The 24,568-nt window shown below is 41.0% G+C and overlaps 1 protein-coding gene across 1 annotated transcript in view; it reads right to left on the reverse strand.

Annotated features, from left to right (window-relative positions):
* LOC140734243 (dolichyl-diphosphooligosaccharide--protein glycosyltransferase subunit MAGT1-like) overlaps positions 1 to 16,395 on the reverse strand; it is a 28,426-nt gene extending 12,031 nt beyond the window's left edge. The window contains exons 1-3 of the mRNA XM_073057945.1: positions 16,248 to 16,395; positions 8,103 to 8,272; positions 7,874 to 7,991 (exon numbers count right to left, since the gene is read on the reverse strand). Coding sequence (XP_072914046.1) covers positions 7,874 to 7,991; positions 8,103 to 8,272; positions 16,248 to 16,331 — 372 coding nt within the window. The 5' untranslated portion in view covers positions 16,332 to 16,395. The remainder of the gene's footprint in view (positions 1 to 7,873; positions 7,992 to 8,102; positions 8,273 to 16,247) is intronic.
* Between the last annotated feature and the right edge of the window lie 8,173 nt (positions 16,396 to 24,568).

Consider the following 24,568-nt stretch of genomic DNA (forward strand, 5'->3'; position numbering starts at 1 on the left):
TATGAACATGAGAAAGTCTGCAGGTGCTGGAAATCTTTTTTTTAAATTTTCTTTGAGTTTTCAAATGATTACAGAAGGAAAGAAAAAAAAATTATCAACCCTTCCCCCCCTCCCCCCTAACATATCCCTATAGAAGGAAAGGAAAAAAAAGAGAAGAAAAAAAGAAAGAAAGAATGCCTGGATATCGGAAGATCCCCACATGCTCCATGGAGTTCATAATAGCTTTAGTATATATATTTATTTCTTTCCCCAAATAACCAGTAATTTTATCTTCGGAGCACCTATATATTTAGTCCTATCTTTTGTAAATAAGGATGCCAAATTTTCAGAAATATTTCATATTTATCTCTTAAATTATAAGTAATTTTTTCAAGTGGAATACAGCTAAAGATTTCGTTCTTCCAACGATCTATACTTAAGTATGAATCCAATTTCCAAGTAACTGCAATAGCCTTTTTGGCTACTGCCAATGCAATTTTTATGAATTCTTTCTGATATTTATTCAATTTGGGTTTCGGTTTTATCCCTTCAATATCGCCTAGTAAAAATAATATTGGGTTATGTGGAAGTTGTGTTCCAATAATTTGTTCCAGTAAAACTCTTAAATTTGTCAAAAAGGTTGAATTTTAAAACAAGACCAAGTAGAATGTAAAAAAGTACCAATTTCTTGATTACATCGGAAGCATTGATCAGATAAATTTGGGTTTAATTTATTTATTTTTTGTGGTGTAATATATAGTTGATGTAAAAAATTATATTGCACTAATCTTAACCAGACATTTGTTGTATTTGTCATACTGTCAAGACATAGTCTTGACCAACTTGTTTCTTCAATTTTAATATTCAAGTCAGTTTCCCATTTTTGTCTTGACTTATGAATTCCTTGTTTAATTGCCTGCTTTTGAATCAAACTATACATACAAGAAATAATTTTTTAAGTTTTTCCTTTTTGAATTAAAGTTTCTATTTCATTAGGTTTCGGCAATAACATTGTTTGACCCAGTTTATCTCTTAAATAAGCCCTTAATTGGAAATCACGAAAAAAGAGTGTTGTTTGATATTTTGTATTTATTCTTTAATTGATCAAATGACATTAATATACCTCCTTCAAAACAGTCTCCTATATATCTAATCCCTTTTTGAAACCAGTTGTATAGAAGTTGGTTATCCATTGTAAAAGGAATAAGTTTTTGAATTAAAGGTCTCTTTGCTAATAAAGATTTCCTTATCTCATCATCAACATTTATCTTATTCCATAAATCAATCAAATGTTTTAATATAGGAGATTCTTTCTTTTCCCGTATCCATTTAGATTCCCACTTATATATAAAATCTTCCGGTATATTTTCTCGTATTTTATCTAGTTCTATTCTAATCCATGCTGGCTTATCTTCATCAAAAAAGATGCAATAAATCTAAGTTGATTTGCTTTATAATAATTCTTAAAGTTTGGAAGTTGTAACTCTCCTAGATCAAATTTCCATGTCAACTTTTCCAACGATATTCTTGACATCTTACCTTTTCAAAGGAACTTCCTCACATATTTATTTAACTCTTGAAAAAACTTCTGGGGTAGTTGTATTGATAGTGTTTGGAATAAATATTGTAATCTAGGGAATATATTCATTTTTACAGCATTTACTCTGCCTACTGTTATTGGTAACATCATCCATTTATCAAGATCTTCTTGAATTTTTTTCCAATAATGGTAAATAATTTAATTTATATAAATTCTTTATATCATTATCAACTCTTATACCTAAATATTTTATACCATTTATCGGCCATCTAAATTGAGTTATTAATCGACATTGACTATAATCTCCTTTAGTAAGAGGTAGAATTTCACTTTTATCCCAATTTATTTTGTAGCCTGATATTTTCCCATATTCTTCCAATCTAGAAGATAATTTACGTAGCGAATACAATGGGTTTGTTAAATAAAGCAGAACATCGTCAGCAAATAAGTTAATCTTGCTAACTTGTTATCTCCTGGTTAACTTTGAAACCCTTAATATCTGGGTCTGTTCTAATTAATTCAGCTAATGGTTCTATCGCCAACACAAATAAAGAAGGTGATAATGGACAACCTTGTCTAGTTGACCTTGTTAACTGAAATGATGTTGAAATTTGGCCATTTGTCACCACTTTAGCTTTGGGGTTAGTATTTAAGGTTTTAATCCATTTTATAAAGGATACCCCTAATCCATATTTTTCCAATACCTTAAATAAAAAATCCCATTCCAATCTATCAAATGCTTTTTCTGCATCTAAAGCAACTGCCACACTCATTTCCTCCCTCTTTTGTGCCAAATGAATTATGCTAAGTAACCGGGTTACATTATCTGCCGATTGTCTATTTTTGATAAATCCTGTTTGATCCATATATATTAATTTTGGTAAGTATTTAGATAATCTACTAGTTAAAATTTTTGCTATTATTTTATAATCGGTGTTTAACAAAGAAATAGGTCTTATATGATGTTGGCTTTAAAAGATCTCTATCTTTTTTTGGCAATACTATTAAAATACCTGTCGAAAAAGATTCTGGAAGTTTATGCGTTCTTTCCGCTTGGTGTATTAACTCCATAAAAGGAGGAATTAGTAAATCTTTAAACTTTTTGTAAAATTCAGGCGGAAAACCATCTTCTCCTGGGGATATATTACTCTGAAGTGATCCTAGAGCTTCTTTGACCTCTTTTAATGTAAAAGGCAAATCTAATCCCTTCTGTTCTTCCGAATCCAATTTTGGAAGTTATTTGTGATAAAAACCTTTCTATCTCGACATTATCATTTTGTGATTCTGATTGATACAGCTCAGAATAAAAATTCTTAAAAGTTTCATTAATTTCTAAAGGTTTTTAAGTAATTTTATTTACAATTGTTCCAATTGCATTTATCGTTTTGGAAGTCTGGTCTGTTTTTAACTGCCAAGCAAGAATCTTGGGTGATCTTTCACCTAGTTCGTAATATCTCTGTTTAGTTCTCATAATTGCTTTTTCTGTTCGATATCACGTCACGTGATGACGTAGGATCAAGACGTGGAAATCCAGCTCTCCCTTAAAAAATCAGTAAATTAATGTTTAAGTGAAGAAAACTTAGTAAATACTTTCTAAAAGTTACTTATAAACTACTCAGGATTGTTCCAAAATATGCCTCATAAGCAGAAGCAGAAGAAAACTACTACCTTGAAGACAACACAAGTTGGAAAAGAATCGGGGCCCGCTGCCATGAAAGAGCCGCGGGCTCAAGTGCATTTTACCTCCGGCGATACAGAACAGGAAGCTGCGGCAACATCAACCATCTCCAAAGAAAAAGAGCAACAAGAATTGCGCACGTGTGAAGGAAGGGGCATGTGCAAACACGAGCAACCTGAACTACAAATCCCAGCTACATTCGGAACTGGAAGTGAAAGTGAATCTGAGGTAGATTCAGATTCTCTGGATAAATCAGACAAAGATGAAGGTGCTGGAAATCTAAAGCAACATACACACAAATTGCTGGAGGAACTCAGCAGGCCAGGCAGCATCTACAGAAATAAATAAACAGTCAACATTTCAAGCCAAGACATTTCTTCAGGAACGTCTTTTGTCAGAGAAACTGAATCAGTTCAGTTTCAGTTTATTGTCAATTAGAAACTACAAATGCAATGCAGTTAAAAAAATGAGACAACGTTCCTCCAGAATGATATCACAAAAGCACATGACAAAACAGACTACACCAGAAAATCCACATAACATTTGGCAATTCCCAATCCAGAGTCCGGAGAGGCTGCTGTGTATTAATATCGCACTACCATCTTAGCGCGTTCCCTGGAAAGGAGCTCCAAACCCACCAGACAAAACAAGACCAAAAACTAAAGCTACAAGACCTGCACGAAACCACATAGTTACAACATACAGTTACAACAGTGCAAACAATAGCATAATTGATTAAAAAAGACTATGGGCACAGTAAAAATAGTCCAAAGATGTTAAAAGACTATAAGTTTGAAAGAAACCACCACAGTTTCCACAAGTCCTCAGGGTCCTGATATACTCGTCATCCCACGCAGGCGGCAGAAGGGAATACCCCCACTATGGACTTCCATGGCGCCACTGGACTCAGCCTCACAGACGCAGCACACAATGAAAGCTCCGTCGAACCCAGCCTCGCAGACATAGCACACAGTGCAAAGCGCCCCGACCGCAGCGGACTCCGAGTCCGTCGAACCTCTGAGCCTCTGACCATCCCCTCTGGCACAGCTTCTCCAAGCACTATTCTCTGCCAAGCGTATTAAGACACCCCCGCTAATGGCTACTGGCAACACAACCCCGAGGGCTGGGGGCCTGTTCTTCTCAGCAGAGACCCGGACCTCACAGCAGCAGCAGCAACGAAGAGGGCCTTCCTGGAGATTTCCAGATGTTCCTCCGTGCTCCCACGTCCGTTTTTCATTGGATTAGGATTGCGCATGGCACCCCGCTAACAAATAACAGATATCAGCTCCAGGGTGGCCGCTGCAAGCTGCATCGAGCCGCCATCTTGGAATCTCAAACTACAAAATATACTACATATGGTGTTAGTGCTGGCTGACAGTGATGAAGGTTTGTGAACTGCTGATTAACTGTCCAGATGAAATATAAAATACACAGCAATGACTGAAAGCAGGAGAGAAAGGATAAAAAAAAATCAATACTGGAATTACACAGAAAAATATTCCGGATAAGCAAAACACTAAAGATACTACAAATCCAATACAGTATAGGACAGAATGATGTAAATATTAGATAGGCCAGGTAGCATCTGTGGAGAAAGATTTACTACATTAAGTTTACATTACCTTTAATCAGAACTGGCCTCTACTGATACAGCTGGAAAGACTGCTTATAGTCCATTTTGCCAAGTCAAATAGAGTCAGTGTCATAAAAAAGCACAGCACAGAAGCAGTCTGTGATGAACAATTTAAACTGCCTACTCCCATCGACGACCAGAGCCCTCCATACCCCTCCGTGTACCTATCCAAACTCCCTTTAAACATTGAAATCTCGTTTGCATGCACCACTTACGTTGGCAGCTTGTTCTACACTCACACGCCTGAGTGAAGACACTTCACTTAATATTCCCCTTAAACTTTTCACCTTTCACCCTTAACCCATGACCTCTAGTTGTAGTCCCCACCAAACTCAGTGGAAAAAGCCTGCTTGCATTTACCCTATCTTACCCACATACTTTTGTATACCTCTATCAAATCTCCCCTCATTATTTTATATTCCAAGGAATAAAATCTTTCCTTATAACTCAGTTCCTCCAGTCCCAGCAACATCCTTGTAAATTTTCTCAGCATTCCCAAATTTATTTAGAGCTTTCCTGTAGGTAGGTGCACACAATAGTCCTAATTAGGCCTCACCAACGTCTTCTACAACTTCAATATAACATACCATCTCCTGTACTCAATACTTTGATTTATGAAGGTCAATGTGCCAAAAGCTTTCTTTATGACCATCTCTACCTGTGAAATAATGTTCCTTCAGCTTATTTTCTACTTTCTTGGAACAGGTTGAATTGACAGTGGAATGCAGAAGTGGCAGGCAACATACGCAGGGTCCTATCTGAAGACTGAATGAAGATGTTCCAGAAAGCAATGATCCATTTGGGTTCTCAAAAAAAAAAGGGAAGTCACGTTGTGTGCACTGAATGTAGTATATTGGCACTGGAAGTACGTGGCCAATTTGGAGATTTTATCCAGACCATGGACCCACTATCACATCCTTGGAAATCCAACTGCTCTGGCCTATTACCTACTGGAGATTTTTCATCATCAGCTGCCAAAGTGACATTTCATTCCACGTATTCCAATCCAACTCTGAACTTGCAAAACTATTCACCAAGGATCAACCTCAACATTGTTATCAAACCTGCTGAGGAAGGCAGTGTACTGTTTGGTGACATGAGTGCTACCTTGTGGAGAAGATCATTCGTCTCTTGTAGGGACTCCTATAGTCAATGAGCTAATTTCCTTGAGAGATATTCCTCCAACTGGCTCATTTTTAGTCCCCCAATCACACACAGCCTGCTTCTAACTCTCCCTCACGATCCACATGCAGGATTGTCCATCATTTCAGCCAATTCTTGTCTCAAAAACTAAAAACCTGATTTATTTCTGCCCTGACACTATTCTTTCTCCTTGTTCAGTCTCTCCACATATGCATCTCTAAAACCCTGGGGCCATTTTATCAGTCACCGGTTGCCTGGTCACAAGTGGCTTTATTTTCACTATAGATATCAAATCTTATCTCTCTACCCTGTAGCAGGATAACCCCAGGGTTCTTTGGTCCTCCTTTTGCATAATTCTCCTTGCTTTGCTGAACTTGTTCTCACACTGAATTCTTCTAAGGTGTTCACTGTTTTGTGTTTACCACGGATGTTGCTTGACATCTTGAGTGTTTCTAGTATTTTCTGTTTTCAATTCCACATCAGACAAGGTCACTCATTTGTTCCAAATCAGAATGTGTAGCTCTGAAAACCCAAGATTCACTCGCCTGTTTGTTGGATATGTAGAACAATCCTAATTTCAGTCATACTCACTCCTTTTCCATTAAAAAGGCTACTACCGTAGATTCCGGATTTTAAGCCGCTACTTTTTTCCCACATTTTGAACAGCTTTGAACTTTGCGGCCAATAATCCGAAGCGGCTAATGCATGATTTTTTTCATGCCGCCTCGTAAACATTTTGCCTCGTAACAGTAGACCAATAAAATTGATGAGTAGTTCACAGAGGTCCAATGAAATTGTACGATAAATCAAGCGCACTTTCACAATTAAATTATTGTAAATCAGTCATTTGTACTCACCCTCATCAACATGGAAAACACTGTGCATTGTGCTGCCTACTTAGTTTTAACTATATTTGTTTTCTGTACTACATCGCGGGATGCTATGACGTCACACCCGGTTTCGCGGTGTCTTGTGGGAAAATGCCGGTTTGCGATGAAACGGGACGGAGGGAGGGAGCGCATTACGCGAGCGGCTTTGGATCGGAGCGAAAATGCTGCTTTTAAGTTAAAGGTGATCAATAACTTTTCCTGGTAGGCTGTAGTATATATATTTTTTACCAGTCGTTAGGAGATATTGGAATGTTGTTCAGTAAAGAAGTATACGCAACGTATTTAAAAGTAGCCGCGTTACGGGCACGGTTCGAAAAAAAGCATTTGCAATATGTATTTGTTTTTGTTACCATATGGATTTAATTAAAAGTTAAAAAATCCTCACGTGTAATATCTTTCTGTGTAAATATCTCATATTACAACGTGGGACACCTGCGGCCGAAAATCCGGTGCGGCCTAAAATCCGGTGCGTCCTTTACAATTAAAAAATTGATTTTATTTCTAAAATTAGAGCCAGCGGCTTTTAATCAGGTGCGCTCTGTAGTCCGGAATCTACGGTATATTAGAGTTGCTACTATGCTTGTCCAAAACTCAAAAGTTACATCATGCTTTCACTATCACATGGTCCATCTGTTTGTCAATTTCCTGCTGTTATTTTCATGAATCCCCCTTCTCCTGTTTGCTTTCCAAGATGCCCCCCCCCCCCCCATTTTAGTGAAAGGTCACGGACAGAACTGAAAGATTGACTTTATATCTCTATCAACAGATGGCATGTGACTTATGACTATCTGACATTTTCCATTTAAACACAAGGCCTCTCAGTTAAAAAGAAAAGATATTTTAAAACAAAGTGTTGATGCTTATGATGAGGACAATATATTTCAACATAAATTTTAAGTATCAGAATAAAGTTGCTCTCCACAAGCTACTATGCTGACTCCAAGGAAATTAATGACACTTATTTCAAATACAACGACTGAAAATAATTGAATAATAAAATTGAAACTGACCTGGTGAAATACATCAGATCCTTCATCAAAATCCACTAAAGCAAAGAAAAGTTTATTTGCAAAGGAACTTGAGTAACGCCAGGAGTTGGCCAGGATTTGATATTCTTCATCCACCTGCCTTTCAAGAATTAAAATAAAACTGATAAATTTTATGTTCAAAATAATTATTAATAGATATAGCTCATTGAAGTACATTTGTGATATGATTTGAAAAAACATAGTCACATACTTGCAAACAGTGCACTGGCGCTGTGGCTGCAAAGCAGTGAACATCACCACAATAGAGTAATTCCGTGGTGGAGCCTTCACAAATCGACGGAACTTATCACCATTCATCCGGATTACAGCTCGTCTGTTTGCCCATTCCATCAACTGCCCAACTTTTTCAGACAGAATTGTCTATCAAGTCAAGAAAAAAAGATAGTGGACAATTAATTTGGTGTCAAAACTGTTCATTTAATTAACAACATGCAAATCTTCAAACAACTAAATAGTGCACAAGGAATGGATGTTTTAGTTGTATGGACTGGTATCTCTTCCCCTAAAGACCAAATACCATAACTAGGTAATATTATTCATCAGGACACAATCAAATTCTATAATTTGGCTCTAAATTCTATAAGTGACACAAAACATGGTTTGAAATACACTTCAAAGACAAACTTAAAATGTGATCGTTGACACTAAAGTAATTTTTCAAACATTCACAAACTTATTATATTCTGTAATTTGCTCAGTTAATAACTCAGAAAGGCATGTCAAATCAGTTCCTTCATTTGCCTTTAAGTTTTTAATTTAGTTTTATAAAATAAACAAAATCATTATCACAAGTTTGAATGACCCGATTATCATCAATTACAAGTCTCACATTCTGCTGGCAAGTCTCTGGTTTACAAACACTTAATCCTTCTGTTGGGCAATTCAAAATAAAGATCTTCAAAATTATATTTCCTATTGTTATCAGAATACAGTCCAACTATATAGGTCTAGGTAAACTAGACTCACTTTATATCATGCATACCTCTGCAGCAAATGGTGGATGAAATCAGAGCTTCAAGTACATGAAAAATCTTTCCAGTATTTGAGCCTTGCAGCAAATACTGCTGGTAAGATGTTTTTCATTATCAGATAGACAGTGCAAATTATGCAATTTGTTCAGAACTGCAAATTCTGAGCAGTTCTGAGGCAGTTAATAACTTGAATAAATGTGTACTCCAAATGCATCATGCATTTTAACATTCCAAAAAAAAGTCATTTGGCTAAACTTTACTTGTTTGCATTATCAGCTCCACAAGAAAACTTTCCAGAAATCTTACCTTTCTTGTACAACTGGTAGCCCACTAGATGTGCTGAGCCTTTGAATGTCCTATGCAAGTTTAAGTTACTGTTACACCTAAAGCCTGCGATTTAAAGTTCTTGCAGCTAATTAAATCAGCAGTTATTAAATCTTGCATTTCATCTCTGAAATGCCTTTATGAGACAACTTTTCCTAATCAGGGATATTTTTCTTCATCTTTTCATGTCTTCTTCAGCTGAAGACAATCAAGCAAGCTTGTATTTGTACCAACACCTTTCCCAATCTCTCTCTGCGATACTACACTTTATCTCCAACATGTTTTGTATGAAAACAGAATTATTTTACTGAACAAGCAGAAAACTGTACAACCTTTTGTCTTCACCCTTGAACAGAATCATCCCAATTTAAGCTACATGGCAAGGAATAGGAGAGTAGTCCCGACAGACAACATTCTTGAGGGATCATCCATCGAAAAGAAGGGGAGGATCACTCTACTGAGGATGCAGTCAGCGAGAACTTGAGGAGCAGTTGTGCAGAGAAACCACAGTCTTAAGAATAGGGCTGTACTAGTGTGAGATTTTACTTCTGTGATATTGACTGGGCCACCCAGAATGTTAAGGGCCTGGATGGGATGGAATTACTTACATGTGTCTCGTGTCCATGAATGTGTTCATGACTCTATATACAGAGGGCCCTAATCAGTTGGGTGCAATTCTGGACAACCTCTTAGGGAAAGAGGAAGGGTAGGTAACTGAAGTGGCAGTCGGGATTAGTTTTAAATATAGTGATGGAAAGACGTAAGCCACATCCAAAGGTCAGGAGCTAGTTTTGAGGAAATCAGTCATCAAGATGAACCTTTTTGAAGAGAAAGGATCCATGCAAGTGTGTGGATGTCAGCCAGTGAGAACAGCGAGAAGAGTTTAAAAGTAAGAGAGTTTAAAAGGAGATGGTTATTTCTTCAGTGTTTTGATCAGGGCACGACTGCACAAGCGCATAGCCAGTGAGAACAGTGAGAAGAGTTTAAAAGCAGACAGCTTTATAGAGCGTGCATTCGAGAAGCAGGCGATGACAGAGTAGGAGGGCTTTGGCGATAACGGGTTGAGGTGAGGTAGTTTGCCTGTGTAGAATACAGACAGGAAGAATGTTGTGTGAGGCCGGTGTTCTGTGCTCAGTGTCAGACGTGGGAAGTCCAGGAGACTCCCAACCTCCTGAATGGCCACATCTGCACCAAGTGTGTCGAGCTGTAGCTCCTTAGGGACCGGGTTAGGGAACTGGAGATGCAATTCGATGACCTTCGTCTGGTCAGGAAGAGTGAGGAGGTGATAGATCGGAGCTAAAGGAAGAGTCACACCAGGGCCTTGGGAGAGACAGATAAGTGGGTAACCATCAGGAGAGAGAAGGGCAGGAGTCAGAGGCTAGAGAGCACCCCTGTGGCTGTACCCCTTGACAATAAGTACTCCTGCTTGAGTACTGATTGGGGGGGGGGGGGGGGGGAGAGAGACAGCCTACCTGGGGGAAGCAACAGTGGCCGTGCCTCTGGCACAGAGTCTAGCCCTGTGGCTCAGAAGGGTAGGGAAAGGAAGAGGATGGCAGCAGTGATAGGGGACTCTATAATTAGGGGGTCAGACAGGTGACTCTGGATGCAGGAAAGAAACACGGATGGCAGTTTGCCTCACAGATGCCAGAGTCCGGGATGTTTCAGATCACGTCCAAGATATCCTGAAGTGGGAAGAACAGCCAGAGGTCATGGTACATATTGGTAACAACAACATAGGCAGGAAAAGGGAGGAGGTCCTGAAAGCAGACTACAGGGAGTTGGGAAGGAAGTTGAGAAGCAGGACCACAAAGGTAGTAATCTCAGGATTACTGCCTGTGCCACGTGATAGTGAGTATAGGAATAGAGTGAGGTAGAGGATAAATACGTGGCTGAGGGATTGGAGCAGAGGGCAGGGATTAAGATTTCTGGATCACTGGGACATCTTTGGGGTAGACGTGACCTGCACAAAAAGGACGGGTTGTATTTAAATCCCAGGAGGACCAATATCCTGGCAGGAAGGTTTGCTAACGCTATTGGGGAGAGTTTCAACTAGGATTGCTAGGGGGTGGGAACCAAACTGATGAGATGGAGGAAGAGGTAGTCGGCTCACAAATAAGAGAAAGCTTGGAGACAGAGCGAGAGGGAGGATAGACAGGTGATAGAGAGACGCCCTCAGACCGATGGTTTGAGATGTATCTATTTTAATGCAAGGAGTATTATTAACAAAGGAGATGAGCTTAGAGCATGGATCAGTACTTGGAGCTATGACTTTGTGGCCAGTTTAGAGACTTGGATGGTGCGGGGCAGGAATGGTTACTTCGAGTGCCAGGCTTTAGATGTTTCAGAAAGGACAGGGAGGGAGGCAAAAGAAGTGGGGGCATGGCACAATTGATCACAGATAGTGTCAAGGCTGCAGAGATGGAGGAAGCCACAGAGGGATTGTCTACGGAGTCTCTGTGGGTGGAAGTTAGGAACAGGAAGGGGTTAATAACTCTACTGGGTGCTTTTTATAGACCACCCAATAGTAACAGGGACAACAAGGAGCAGATAGGGAGACAGATTCTGGAAAGGTGCAATATTAATAGGGTTGTTGTGATGGGTGATTTTAACTTTCCAAATATTGACTGGCATCTCCTTACAGCAAGGGGTTTAGATGGGGTGGAGTTTGTTAGGTGTGTTCAGGAAGGTTTCCTGACACACTATGTAGATAAGCCTACAAGATGAGAGGCTGTACTTGATCTGGTATTGGGAAATGAACCTGGTCAGGTGTCAGATCTCTCAGTGGGAGAGCATTTTGGAGATAGTGATCACAATTCTATCTCCTTTACCATAGAATTGGAGAGGGATAGGAACAGATAAGTTAGGAAAGTGTTTAATTGAAATATGAGGCCATCAGGCAGGAACTTGGAAGCATAAATTAGGAACAAATGTTCTCAGGAAAATGTATGGAACAAATGTTGCAAATATTCAGGGGATATTTGCATGGAGTTCTGCACAGATACACTCCAGTGAGATGGTAAGGTACAGGAACCATGGTGTACAAAGGCTGTTGTAAACCTAGTCAAGAAAAGAAGAGCTTATGAAAGGTTCAAAAAGATAGGTAATGATAGAGATCTAGAAAATTATAAGGCTAGCAGGAAGGAGCTTAAGAAAGAAATTAGGAGAGCCAGAAGGGGCCATGAGAAGGCCTTGGCGGACAGGATTAAGGAAAACCCCAAGGCATTCTACAAATATATGAAAGAGCAAGAGGATAAGACGTGAGAGAATCAAGTCTGACAGTGGAAAAGTGTGTATGGAACTGGAGGAGATAGCAGAGATACTTAATGAGTACTTTGTTTCAGTATTCACTACAGAAAAGGATCTTGGCGATTGTAGGGATGAGGTACAGCAGACTGAAAAGCTTGAGCATGTAGATATTAAGAGGATGTGCCAGAGCTTTTGGAAAGCATCAAGTTGGATAAGTAACTGGAACTGGAAGAGATGTGGGAGACAAGGGAGGAGATTGCTGAGCCTCTGACAATGACAATGACAATGATCATCAATGAAGACAGGAGAGGTTCCAGAGGATTGGAGGGTTGCAGATGTTGTTCCATTATTCGAGAAAGGGAGTAGAGATAGCCCAGGAAATTATAGACCAGTGAGCCTTACTTCAGTGGTTGGTAAGTTGATGAAGATCCTGAGAGGCAGGATTTATGAACAGTTGGAGAGACATAATGTAATTAGGAATAGTCAGCATGGCTCTGTCAAAGGCAGGTCATGCCTTACGAGCCTGATTGAATTTTTTGAGGATGTGACTAAACACATTGATGAAGGAAGATCAGTAGAGGTAGTGTATATGGATTTCAGCAAGGCATTTGACAAGGTACCCCATGCAAGGCTTATTGAGAAAGTAAGGAGGCATGGCATCCAGTGGTTGCAGACAGGTCAATTCTGCATGGAGGTCGGTGACCAGTGATGTGCCTCAGGAATCTGTTCTGGGACCACTACTCCGTGATTTTTATAAATTATCTGGATGAGGAAGTGGCGGGTTGGGTTAGTAAATTTGCTGATGACACCAAGGTTGGGGGTGTTGTGGATAGAGTGGAAGGCTGCCAGAAGTGACAATGGGACATGATAGAATGCAAAATTGGACTGAGAAGTGGCAGATGGAGTTCAATCCAGATAAGTGTGAAGTGGTTCATTTTGGTAGGTCAAATATGATGGCAGAATATAATATTAATGGTAGGACTCTTGGCAGTGTGGAGGATCAGCGGGATCTTGGGATCTGAGACCATAGGACACTAAAAGCTGCAGCGCAGATTGACTCTGAGGTTAAGAAAGCATGCAATGCATTGGCCTTCATCAATCGTGGGATTGAGTTGAGGAGCCGAGAGGTAATGTTGCAGCTATATAGGACCCTGGTCAGACCCCACTTGGAGTACTGTGCTCAGTTCTGGTCACCTCACTACTGGATGTGGAAACAGTAGAAAGTGTGCAGAGGAGATTTATAAGGATGTTACCTGGATTGGGGAGCATGCCTTATGAGAGTAGGTTGAGTGAACTTGGCCTTTTTTCCATGGAGCGACAGAGGATGAGAGGTGAACTGATAGAGGTATATGAGAGGCATTGATCACGTGGATAGTCAGAGGCTTTTTTCCCAGGGCTGAAATGGCTAGCATGAGAGGGCACAGTTTTAAGTTGCTTGGAAGTAGGTACAGAGGAGTTGTCAAGGGTAAATTTTTTAAAAGTTGAGAATGGTGAGTGCTGCCGGCGACTGTGGAGGCTGCAATCCTGGATAGGTAGATGGAGCTCAGAAAAATAGAAGGCTATGGGTAACCCTAGGTAATTTCTAAGGTAATGACATGTTCGGCACAGCTTTATGGGCCAAAGGGCCTGTATTGTGCTGTAGGCTTTCTATGTTTCTATGAATAAATGGCAAGTGGGAGGCTTTTAAGAGTGGGATATCAAGAGTACAGTGGCAGCATATTCCTGTAAACCTGGCAAGGTTAGAGAACCCCAACTGATGAGCAATCTTGAGGCTTTAGTCAAGAAAAAGGATGCGCACATTGAGTTTAGGTGGTCAGGAATAAGTGAATCACCTGGTGGCTATTGAAAGATCAAGAATACACGAGAGAAATCAGGCAGGCAAAGAGAGGGCATGAGATGGACCTAGCAGGTAAAAGAAAATCTCAAGAGATTCTACAGCTATATTAAAAGTAAAAGGTTGAATACAGAGAGAGTCTCTCCGCAATATATCAGCAGGCCATCTATGTTTTAAGCCATAGAACATGTGTGTGACTTTTAATGAACATTTCTCCTTAGTGTTTGCTTGAGAGATAACAAGAAGCAAAGATGTTCTGGAGAACATTCATATTACCAGTGAGGAGGTATACATAGTTTTACATTACATTAAGTTCAATACCCTCCCCACCACCAGAGGTGAATATACCGAACAGGCTACCAGAGAAAATGGTTGAATAAACAGTTTTATTCAAGCACTTGGATTGGTACATGGAGGAGGAAGGCTTTGAGGGATATGGGCCAAATACAGAAAATTGGGACTAACTGGGTGGGGACTGCTGTCAGCATGAATGAGTTGGTTGCAATTCTATGATGTTATTAGCAAGTGAACAATGCTGTATATGTGCATATTCAGAGATCGTTCCAAGTCACCAAGGATTCCTTTGACACCACTAACAAAATAGGAATCTTGCCAACTAACCTACCAATAATCAAGATCTCTGAAGAAACTAAAGAAAGTGTGAATTGCTGTTCATGTCTTGGATCCCCCAAATGCCTCCTGCATGCTGCTTTGACCAACAGAGGAGAAGAATTTTTGATGGCCAAAGCCCCAAACCCAACAAACCAAACACTGATCCCCATAATTCTGGGCACTCTGGAGACAGGATCTACATAAGGTACTGCCAGATATTGAACTATCATTGATCCATCTTTGAAAACAAATTATTAATTCAGGCGGCAGGATAGGTAAACAAGCATCACCATCTCCTTCCAGCCTAGCATCCCAGTGCAAGGCTAGAAACAGCCATAGGTATTTCTGATATGCACACACAGTATCTGCATACTCTCACATGGTATGAGATTAACAAGATAAAGAGAAACTCCTCAAGAACATTTTCAAAAAAGATCATTCAGGAAGTCTCTACAGCTGCTACATGCAGAGGCTGTACACGATTAAAAAAAACCCACACATTTCAAACAAGGCATATACACTTCTCACTAAACATCACCCACACCCCAGCCATGACAGGGCTTGAAAATTATTCATTCAATTCAAAGGATTCTTCATCCAACTCATGACTAACGAATTGTAACAGTACTAAGACATTGCTAGCTCTGAGGGACTGCTTAAGAAGATCACAACCCAAACACAACTAAGGTAAAGGTGTAATTGTCACCTCTCACAGTTAGTTTCACTTATACCATAGCAGAAAAGAAAACTTTTCTTGAATTGCAAGTATTTAGAGAATTAAACTAGTCTGTCAATTCACTCAGCACATTAGCTTGAACATATGTTCAGTTTTATCAAGATTACAAAGATTGATTAATCTACTGTCTTTACTTGTTTCTATCGTTGGTTTATGTCTAACTTTTACGACGCAATACATCTCTGCATAAACTGCTCTCGGATAGTTCCAGAATTTCATTGGTGTTTAAGTTTGAATATTTATCCAAGGCAGAGTCCTACAGATAGCAAACATAAACCGTGACAGGGAATTGATGTCAGTGATCTTTCAAAATAACCGGAAAGCCAGCTAAAGGTTAAGGAAAAAGGCACTCCTCCATTTTTATTGCTGCGCGCTTCCTCGACAGCTTTTATTGATGAGTCCGGAAAGGGGAGACCTGCTGGAGCAGGGGCCTGACTGGAACGGTGAGGTGCAGCGTACACCCCGGCGTTCCCAAGGCAGCTCACTCGGCCCCTTTTGCCTTCTGCCATTTCACCGGTGCCGCCCCTTCCGGTTGCCTACTCGCTTCCCCGTCCACTTCCTTCAATAAATGAGTGAAGCCCCCCCCCCCCCCCCACCCCCTCCTTTCCAAACCTCTTTCTTCTTCTGTCCGTCGGACGGAATCCCACAGGAAAGAAACAGCACAAGAAGCGCCACCGAGAACCGGCCGCCTCCCATCCTGGTCTCCGCTCGGCCACGCGACAGACAGCCAACCAGCGCCGTGACGTCAGACGCACGACCTACGCCGGAACCGTCTGCTCGGCATCTTGCGATTGGTTGAGTGGGTGAGCGCTCAGGCGCTCGATCACCTCGTTTGGACGTTTCTGATTGGCTCCCTTCCGTTGCTCTCAAATGTTGAGGATGCTGTTGATGATAGAGCAAGTTGGCTGAACTGCTGGTCAAATCGTTGTAGGTTGAAAGGCGTAAAGAAAAAGAAATCTTAATTTTAGGAACGACTAAACACGAGAAATTCTGCAGATGCTGGAAATCCAAAGCAACACACAAAAACTGGAGAGACAGCATCTGTGGAAGTGAACATTTCGGGCTGAGGCCTTTCTTTGGGTCTGAAAAGGAGGGGATGATGCTGGAATAAAAAGGGGTTGGGGGGAGAGGGAAGGAGGTGTTAGAAGGTGATAGGTGAAGCCAGGTGGATAGGAAAGAAAAAGGGCTGGAGAAGAGAGTGGACCTTAGGGGAAATGGATGGGGTACGCTGATAGGCAGGTGAGATGAGATAAGAAGCAAAGTGGGGAATAGAAAAAGAGGGGAGGGTGAGTGATTTTTTTTTCCAAAAGGACAAATTGGTATTCATGCCATTAGGTTGGAGGCTACCAGACAGAATACAAGTTGTTACTCCTCCACCTTGAGGGTGGTCTCATCATGGCACAAGAGGAGGCCATGCACTGACATGTCGGAATGGGAATTGGAATTAAAATTCCAGGCCACCCTGAAGTTCCGCTTTTGGCGGTTGGAGTGGAGGAACTCGGTGAAATGCAACCCCAATTTACAACAGGTCTCACCAATGTAGAGCTGGCCATATGGGAAGCACTGGATACAATAGATGACCCCCAGCAAACTTATAGGTGAAGTGTTGCCTCGCCTGGAAGGACTGTTTGGGTCTCCGAATGGAAGTGAGGGAGGAAGTAAAGGGGCAGCTGCAGTGCTTTGACCACTTGCTTGGATAAGTGCTGGGAGGGAGACTAGTGGGGAGGGACAAACAGACAAGGGAATCATAGAGGAAACGATCCCTGTGCAAAATAGAGAGTGGGAGGTAAAGATATGTATGGTGGTCAGATGTTGGAGATGTTGGTCCTTTGGAGATGTTGGAAGTTGCTGAGGATGATGTGTTAGATGTGGAGGCTTATGGGATGGTAGGTAAGGGCAAGAGGAACTCTATCACTGTTAGGGCAGCAAGAAGATGGGATAAGTGCAGATTTTTGGGAAATGGAAGAGCTGTGGATGAGGACAGCATCATTGGAGAAGGAGGACATCTCTAATGTCCTGGAAAGGAAAACAGTGTCCTGGAAAGGAAAACGGCATCCTTGGAACAGATCCGGCAGAGGCGCAGGAACTCAAAAAAAAAAGGGAAAAGCAATTTTACAGAAGAGGTATAGTCAAGATAACCATGGGAATCAGTAGGTTTGTGAAAGATGTTGGTCGATAGTTTGTCTCCAGAGATGAAAACATAGTGATAGAGAAGGGGAAGGAGGTGGCAGATGTTATTTGACCTGCTGAGGTCCTCCAGTGTTTTGGGTGTTGCTTAGAAACTTGACGTGCTGATATGCTAGAAAAAGGGAGAGACTAGGAAGTGACCAGATGCTCCTGTCAGAGGAGAGAGTTTCTCCCTGTGTTGTATTGAAATATATTACATGTTCTAACAGGCAGAAGAAAGGAAATTACAAGGCCAGTTAGCCTGACTTCAGTGGTTGGCAAGATATCAGAGTCTATTATTTAGGATGAGGTTTCGGGGTACTTGGAGGACACACATAGGCCAAAGTCAGCAAGGCTCCTTAAAGAGAAATCTTGCCTGACAAATCTGTTGGAATTCTTTGAGGAAATGATGGACAGGATACATGAAGGAGAGTCAGTAGATGTTTTCTGGATTTCCAGAAGGCCTTTAACAAGGTGCCACAAATAAGGCTGCTTAACAAGATAAGAGCCCATGGTATTACAGGAAAGATAACAGCATGGACAGAAGGTTGGCTAACCGGCAGGAAACAAAGTGTGGGAATAGATAGATAGATAGATACTTTATTCATCCCCATGGGGAAATTCAACTTTTTTCCAATGTCCCATACACTTGTTGTAGCAAAACTAATTACATACAATACTTAACTCAGTAAAAAAAATGTGATATGCATCTAAATCACCATCTCAAAAAGCATTAATAATAGCTTTAAAAAGTTCTTAAGTCCTGGCGGTAGAATTGTAAAGCCTAATGGCATTGGGGAGTATTGACCTCTTCATCCTGTCTGAGGAGCATTGCATCGATAGTAACCTGTCGCTGAAACTGCTTCTCTGTCTCAGGATGGTGCTATGTAGAGGATGTTGAGAGTTATCCATAATTGACCGTAGCCTACTCAGCGCCCTTCGCTCAGCTACCGATGTTAAACTCTCCAGTACTTTGCCCACGACAGAGCCCGCCTTCCTTACCAGCTTATTAAGACGTGAGGCGTCCCTCTTCTTAATGCTTCCTCCCCAACACGCCACCACAAAGAAGAGGGCGCTCTCCACAACTGACCTATAGAACATCTTCAGCATCTCATTACAGACATTGAATGACGCCAACCTTCTTAGGAAGTACATTCGACTCTGTGCCTTCCTGCACAAGGCATCTGTGTTGGCAGTCCAGTCTAGCTTCTCGTCTAACTGTACTCCCAGATACTTGTAGGTCTTAACCTGCTCCACACATTCTCCATTAATGATCACTGGCTCCATATGAGGCCTAGATCTCCTAAAGTCCTAAATAAAGGGCTCTTGTTCTAGTTGGTTGCAAATGAGACCGAATCGAGGCCGTGAAGTCCGGCTTATCCAAGCAGCAGAACGCATTGTTCAGACAGAGATTTAAAAGGCCAGATTGAAAAGGTCAGGGTGGCGAGGAACGAGCCGGTTCAGATCACTGCTCGAAGTGGCAGAATCTGATCCTCGGATGGAGAGTTAAGCACCGGGCCAGATTGAAAAGGTCATGGATTCGGGGCCCTAGGGCTAATTAAGAACGCCGCTCCACCATGTTTACTCAGCTCTGCGCCGAACTATCGGTCTCGCACTCTCTTTGCAAATTTCAATTCAGAAATGCTGTTTGCTTGTGTTTACTGTTTACATGAGGTTTTTTTCATTGCACATTGGGTGTTTAATAGTCCTTTATATGGGTTATTTTATTTTATGATCATGATGTGATTTTTCTTCTCTGCACATTGAGTATTACACTGTCTTTTTCATATATATGGGGTTTGTTATTGGGTTTCTTTGTTTTCTGGCTAACTATTAGGAGACAAATCTCAAGGTTGTATCATACACACATACTTTGATAATAGCTATACGTTGAACTAATCCAATGGGGTTGGGTTTGGAACCACTTCTTTTCATGTTATATGTCAATGATTTGGATGACAGAATTAATGGTTTTGTGACCTAACATGTGGCGATACGAAGATAGGTAGAAGGGCAGATGCTGATGTTACGTACCAGTGGGTATCTTGTGCCTGTCACATAACCATGATGTAATTGAGGCTATGCTGGACATGAGGCAATGGTCTTGTGATGGTGGAGTGATGTCATTTTCCCCACCAGTGGGAGGTCATGTGATAGTTTTTTTCAACAGGGTATAAAAGGAGAACCCCTCCCTGTGACGGGGGGCAGTTCGTGGCTGAATTTGCCAGTGACTCCATGTTGCTGCGTATTCGATGTTATGATGCAGCTTTATTTTAAAGTGGAGTTTTACTTTCTGCGTTAAGTTTCAAAGGTTATTGCCAGTAGTTTTGCTACACTACTGCCAGGTAAAATCCAATCGGAGAGTGAAGATTCATTGAAGTTCGGGAAGCTGAAAGATCGAGGAAAGTTGATATCGACTGTGAAGCAGATTCGACTTTTATTTAATCTTCGTACAAGGAATTAATAACTTGTGTCCGTGTTAACTCCTGCTTTGCCAAAAGAGCAGAAAGAGTTGGATGCAGAGTTTCGCCAAGGAAAGGTCAGTGCCTTTAAGCTGTTTTATTTCCTTCAATCGTAAATCCCTCAGCAAAGCATACTTCGGCTGAGATCAGCAGTAACGTCACGAAAGAGGATTTAATTCAAGGAAAGTCTCTCCTTTAATTGACTATAAATCATTTTGGACTTTTTTGCAATACTACTTTAAAGAACTGAGTTCGCATTTCTCACTTTAAGAACTGTTCGAGCTGCTGTATCGCAGCCGACTTCTGGTTAAGTTAGTCATTTGTTTACTTTTGGGGTTTTTTTTTAGCAGTGTTTAATAAATGTTTTATTTGTTATAAAAAAACCTGTCTCAATCATATATTTATTGTTGCTGGATCGTAACACTGAGGAAGCAAGGGGCCTGCAGAAAGACTTAAACAGATTGGGAGAATGGGAAAAGAAGTGGCAGATGGATTATAGTGTAGTGAAGTGTATGGTCATGTACTTTGGCAGAAGGAGTAAAGATGATGACTATTTTCTAAGCAGGGAGAACATTTAACAATCCGAGGTGCAAAGCAATTTGAGTCCTTGTGCAGGATTCCCTAAAGGTTCACTTGCAGGTTGAGTCGGTGGTAAGGAAGGTAAATGCAATGTAAGCATTCATTTTGGGAGGGGAGAACTAGAATATAAGAGCAAGGATATAAAACTGAGGCTTTAAAGGCATTGGCCAGGCTGTTCTTGAAGTATTGTGAGCAGTTTTGGGCTCATTATTTAAGAAAGGACTGGCGTTGGAGAGGGTCCAGAGGAGGGTCACGAAAATAATTCTTGTAAGGAAAGGGTTAATGTATGAGAAGCATTTGATGGCTCTGGGTCTGTATTCACTGGAGTTTAGAAGGAGGAGGGGGGATCTCATTGAAGCTTATTGAATATTGAAAGGCCTAGATAGAGTGGATGTGGAGAGTATGTTTCCTATAGTGGATGAGTCTATGACCAGAGGACACAGTCTCAGAATAGAGAGAGGTAAATTTAGAACAGAGATGAGGAGGAATTCCTTTAGTCTGAGGGTGGTGAATCTATGGAATTCATTCCCATGGATGACTGTCCGTATTGAGTATATTTATAGTTGAAGTTGATAGGTTCTTGATTAGTCAGGACTTCAAAGATTATGGGGAGAAGTCAGGAGAAAGTGGTTCAGAAGGATAATATATCAGTCATGATGGAATGGTGGACTAGACTCGATGAGCCAAAAAGCCTAATTCTGCTCTGATGTCTTATGGTCTTATGCAACAGCAATATAAAGTGTTGAAAGCATTCAACAGCTCAGACAGCATCTGTGGAATTATAAAATGACTTGTGACCTGAAATATACATCTATCAAGAGCAAAAGAATAACTAGGGAGAAGGTAGGACCAGTCAAGGGTAAAAGTGGGATCATGTGCTTGGGGGCAGGAGATGTGGGTGAGGTTCTAAATAAGTACTTGTCTCAGTATTTACCAAGAGAAAGGATGAGGAATATAGTGAGATCAGTGTAGATCTGCCTGATTTATGCTAGGGCATTTTGAGGTAAAGAAAGAGGTAGTATTGAGCCTCTTTAAAGAACATTAAGATGAATAATTACCCAGGACCTGATGGGATATCTCCCAGATTATTGAGAGGTTGAAGAGATGTGATCATTGGGGCTTTCACCAAGGTCTTTATTTTTCAATCTGTCGACAGGTGAGGTCTCAGAGGACTTGTGAGTAGTTATTATTGCTACGTTATTCAGGAATGGGAATAGGGATAATCCTGGAAACTGTATACCAATTGAGTCTCAAGTCAGTGGCAGGGAAGCTATTTGAGAAGATTCTTAGGGATAGGATTTATGAGCATTGGGATAAACCATGGCCTAATTAGGTAGGAACAGTCAACATGCTTTGTGCAGAGGGATTATGGGTTTTCAAGAAGGTATTGAAGGTGATCAATGAAGGTAGAGTTGTTGACATTGTGTACATGGAGTTTAGTATGGCACTTAACAAGGTCCATGATGGTGGGCTCATCCAGAAGATTTGGGATCCATGGTAATTTAGTGATTTAGATTCAGAACTGGCTTGCCTATAGTATACAGAGAGTAGTGGTCAATAGGATTTATTGCCTGTACTAGTGGTGTTCTGCAGGAATCTGTATTAGTTGTGATATTATGTAAGTGAACTGGATGAAAGTGTGGATGGGAGGGTTAATGACCTTGCAGACGATACAGAGATTGGTGATGCTGTGGATAACGTAGAAGACTGATAAATGGTACTGCAGGATATAGATCAATTGCAGATATGGATAGAGAAATGGCAGATCAAGCCAAATGGGAGGCGTTGCACTTTGGGAGATTGAATCCTGTTAATGGCAATATTCTTAACGCTGTTGGCTGGCAGAGGATTTGTGGTATTGAGTATATAGTTCACTGAAAGTGGGTGCAAAGGTTGATAAGGCAGTAAAGATACATATGGCATGCTTGACTTTATTAGTTGAGGCATTGAGTTTCAAGAGTCAGGAAGATATTTTGTAACTGGTTAGGCCACATATAGAGTATTGCATTCGATTCTGGTCTCCCCACTACATTAAGGATGTCGCGACTTTGGAAAAATATACAGTATGAGATTAGGATGGAAACCGGACAGTAGCCTTGGACATGGTGTCTATCAGAAACCCACTCACACGGACTTATACTTCAACAATAAAAGCCACCATCACGCCTCCCAACACAGCAGTTTTTTCTACTTCGACTAATCGTGTGAAAACTATTTTGGACCCAGAAGGTCTCCCCGAGGAAGCGAGATGACTACGCACAACATTCCTACAGAGTGGCTACAAGGTCAAGGATATCAATCAGGCCCTTGAAGGGGCTGACAGAAGTACCAGGAAACCTAACAACGAGGAGGAACTGGTCACTACTGCCTGTCTTCCCTATAGTTCCATGGTTTCTGGAAGGATCACCGGGATCGTGAAGAAATACCCAATTAATACCATCCACAACCCCATAAGGAAGCTCAGATCACAGCTTATGCAGGTCAAAGATGACCTGGGACTCAGGTCAGTTGGCATTTACAGGGATATGGACATTGTGTAAGCAAAAGGGGTGATGCACCATCAATAACTCTCAGAGACGGGAGGTGAATGATAGGCTTTTATTAGCAGCAAAACGGAGCACAGCATCTCGGAGACTGAGGGAGGAGCAGTGCCTCCAATTGCCTTTATACAGGGGTCTGTGGGAGGAGCCACAGGAGCAGTCTGCAGAGGGGCATGTCCAGACAGGTATACATAGTTTACTACATTGGGTTAGTTCAGTTAATCATGTAATTACTAGTTTAATTAGTTTGGCACAGTATGTTCAGATTAGCACAAGGCATATTTAGAAATATACTGCTACCTCAACACAGGACTACATAAATAAATGATACAAGTAAACTCACAATCAATACATCAGATCAAAGCACATTTGACTTGCTAAATATAGTTATGAATGGTGATGTACAACGAAACAGTTAATGCAAAAAAGTGGTTCTAGGGCATCCACGTCTTGAATGCTGCTAGGGGACCAGTATGTAAATACTAAAGGCTGAAGATTTTGCACCCATGTTCAACCAGGTTAGCTGAGTGATAATCCATCACAGTGCCCTTGAGAGATCACCAGCATAATGTCCTTGTATGTCTGCTGCCCTTCTCAGTGATAAAGTTCACGGTTTGAGAGGTATTGTCAGACTGACCTACCCTAATAACAGCAGTGCATTTGGTAGATGGTATACTCTGCAGTCACTGTGTGCCTGTGGTTGCCGGAATGAATGCTTAGGAATGTTGATGAGTTGGCAAACGAGTAGTCTGTATTCAAACCTTCTCTTTCCACCAATGTTGCCTGGCTGGCTGAGTATTTCCAACTTTACAGATTTAAATACATAAAAAATATTGCTGAAGATTTCCTATTCTAAAAGCAATGTGAAAATAGATTTTTCTACCATAAGCTATAATCAGTGCCATATAGATTCTGTATATTCTGCAGGATTTGAATGAGAAAAATGTTGAGAAGACACAAGAAAAATTCAATAGAAAGCCTATCCCTACAAAGAGTTTAAATTAACTGAAAACAACAGAGACCTAATGGCCAATCCTTCAAGCATGCCACCGATCTGAATTCACCTATCACCTTCCAGCTATCCTCTTTGCCCTCCTCCCACCTTTTTATTCTGGAATCTTCCCCCTTCCTCCTCAGTCCTGAAGAAGGGTCTTGGGCCAAAATGTCTACTGTTTACTCTCTTCCA

Source organism: Hemitrygon akajei, chromosome 10 (genome assembly GCF_048418815.1).
Source record: "Hemitrygon akajei chromosome 10, sHemAka1.3, whole genome shotgun sequence".
Classification (NCBI taxonomy): Eukaryota; Metazoa; Chordata; class Chondrichthyes; order Myliobatiformes; family Dasyatidae; genus Hemitrygon; species Hemitrygon akajei.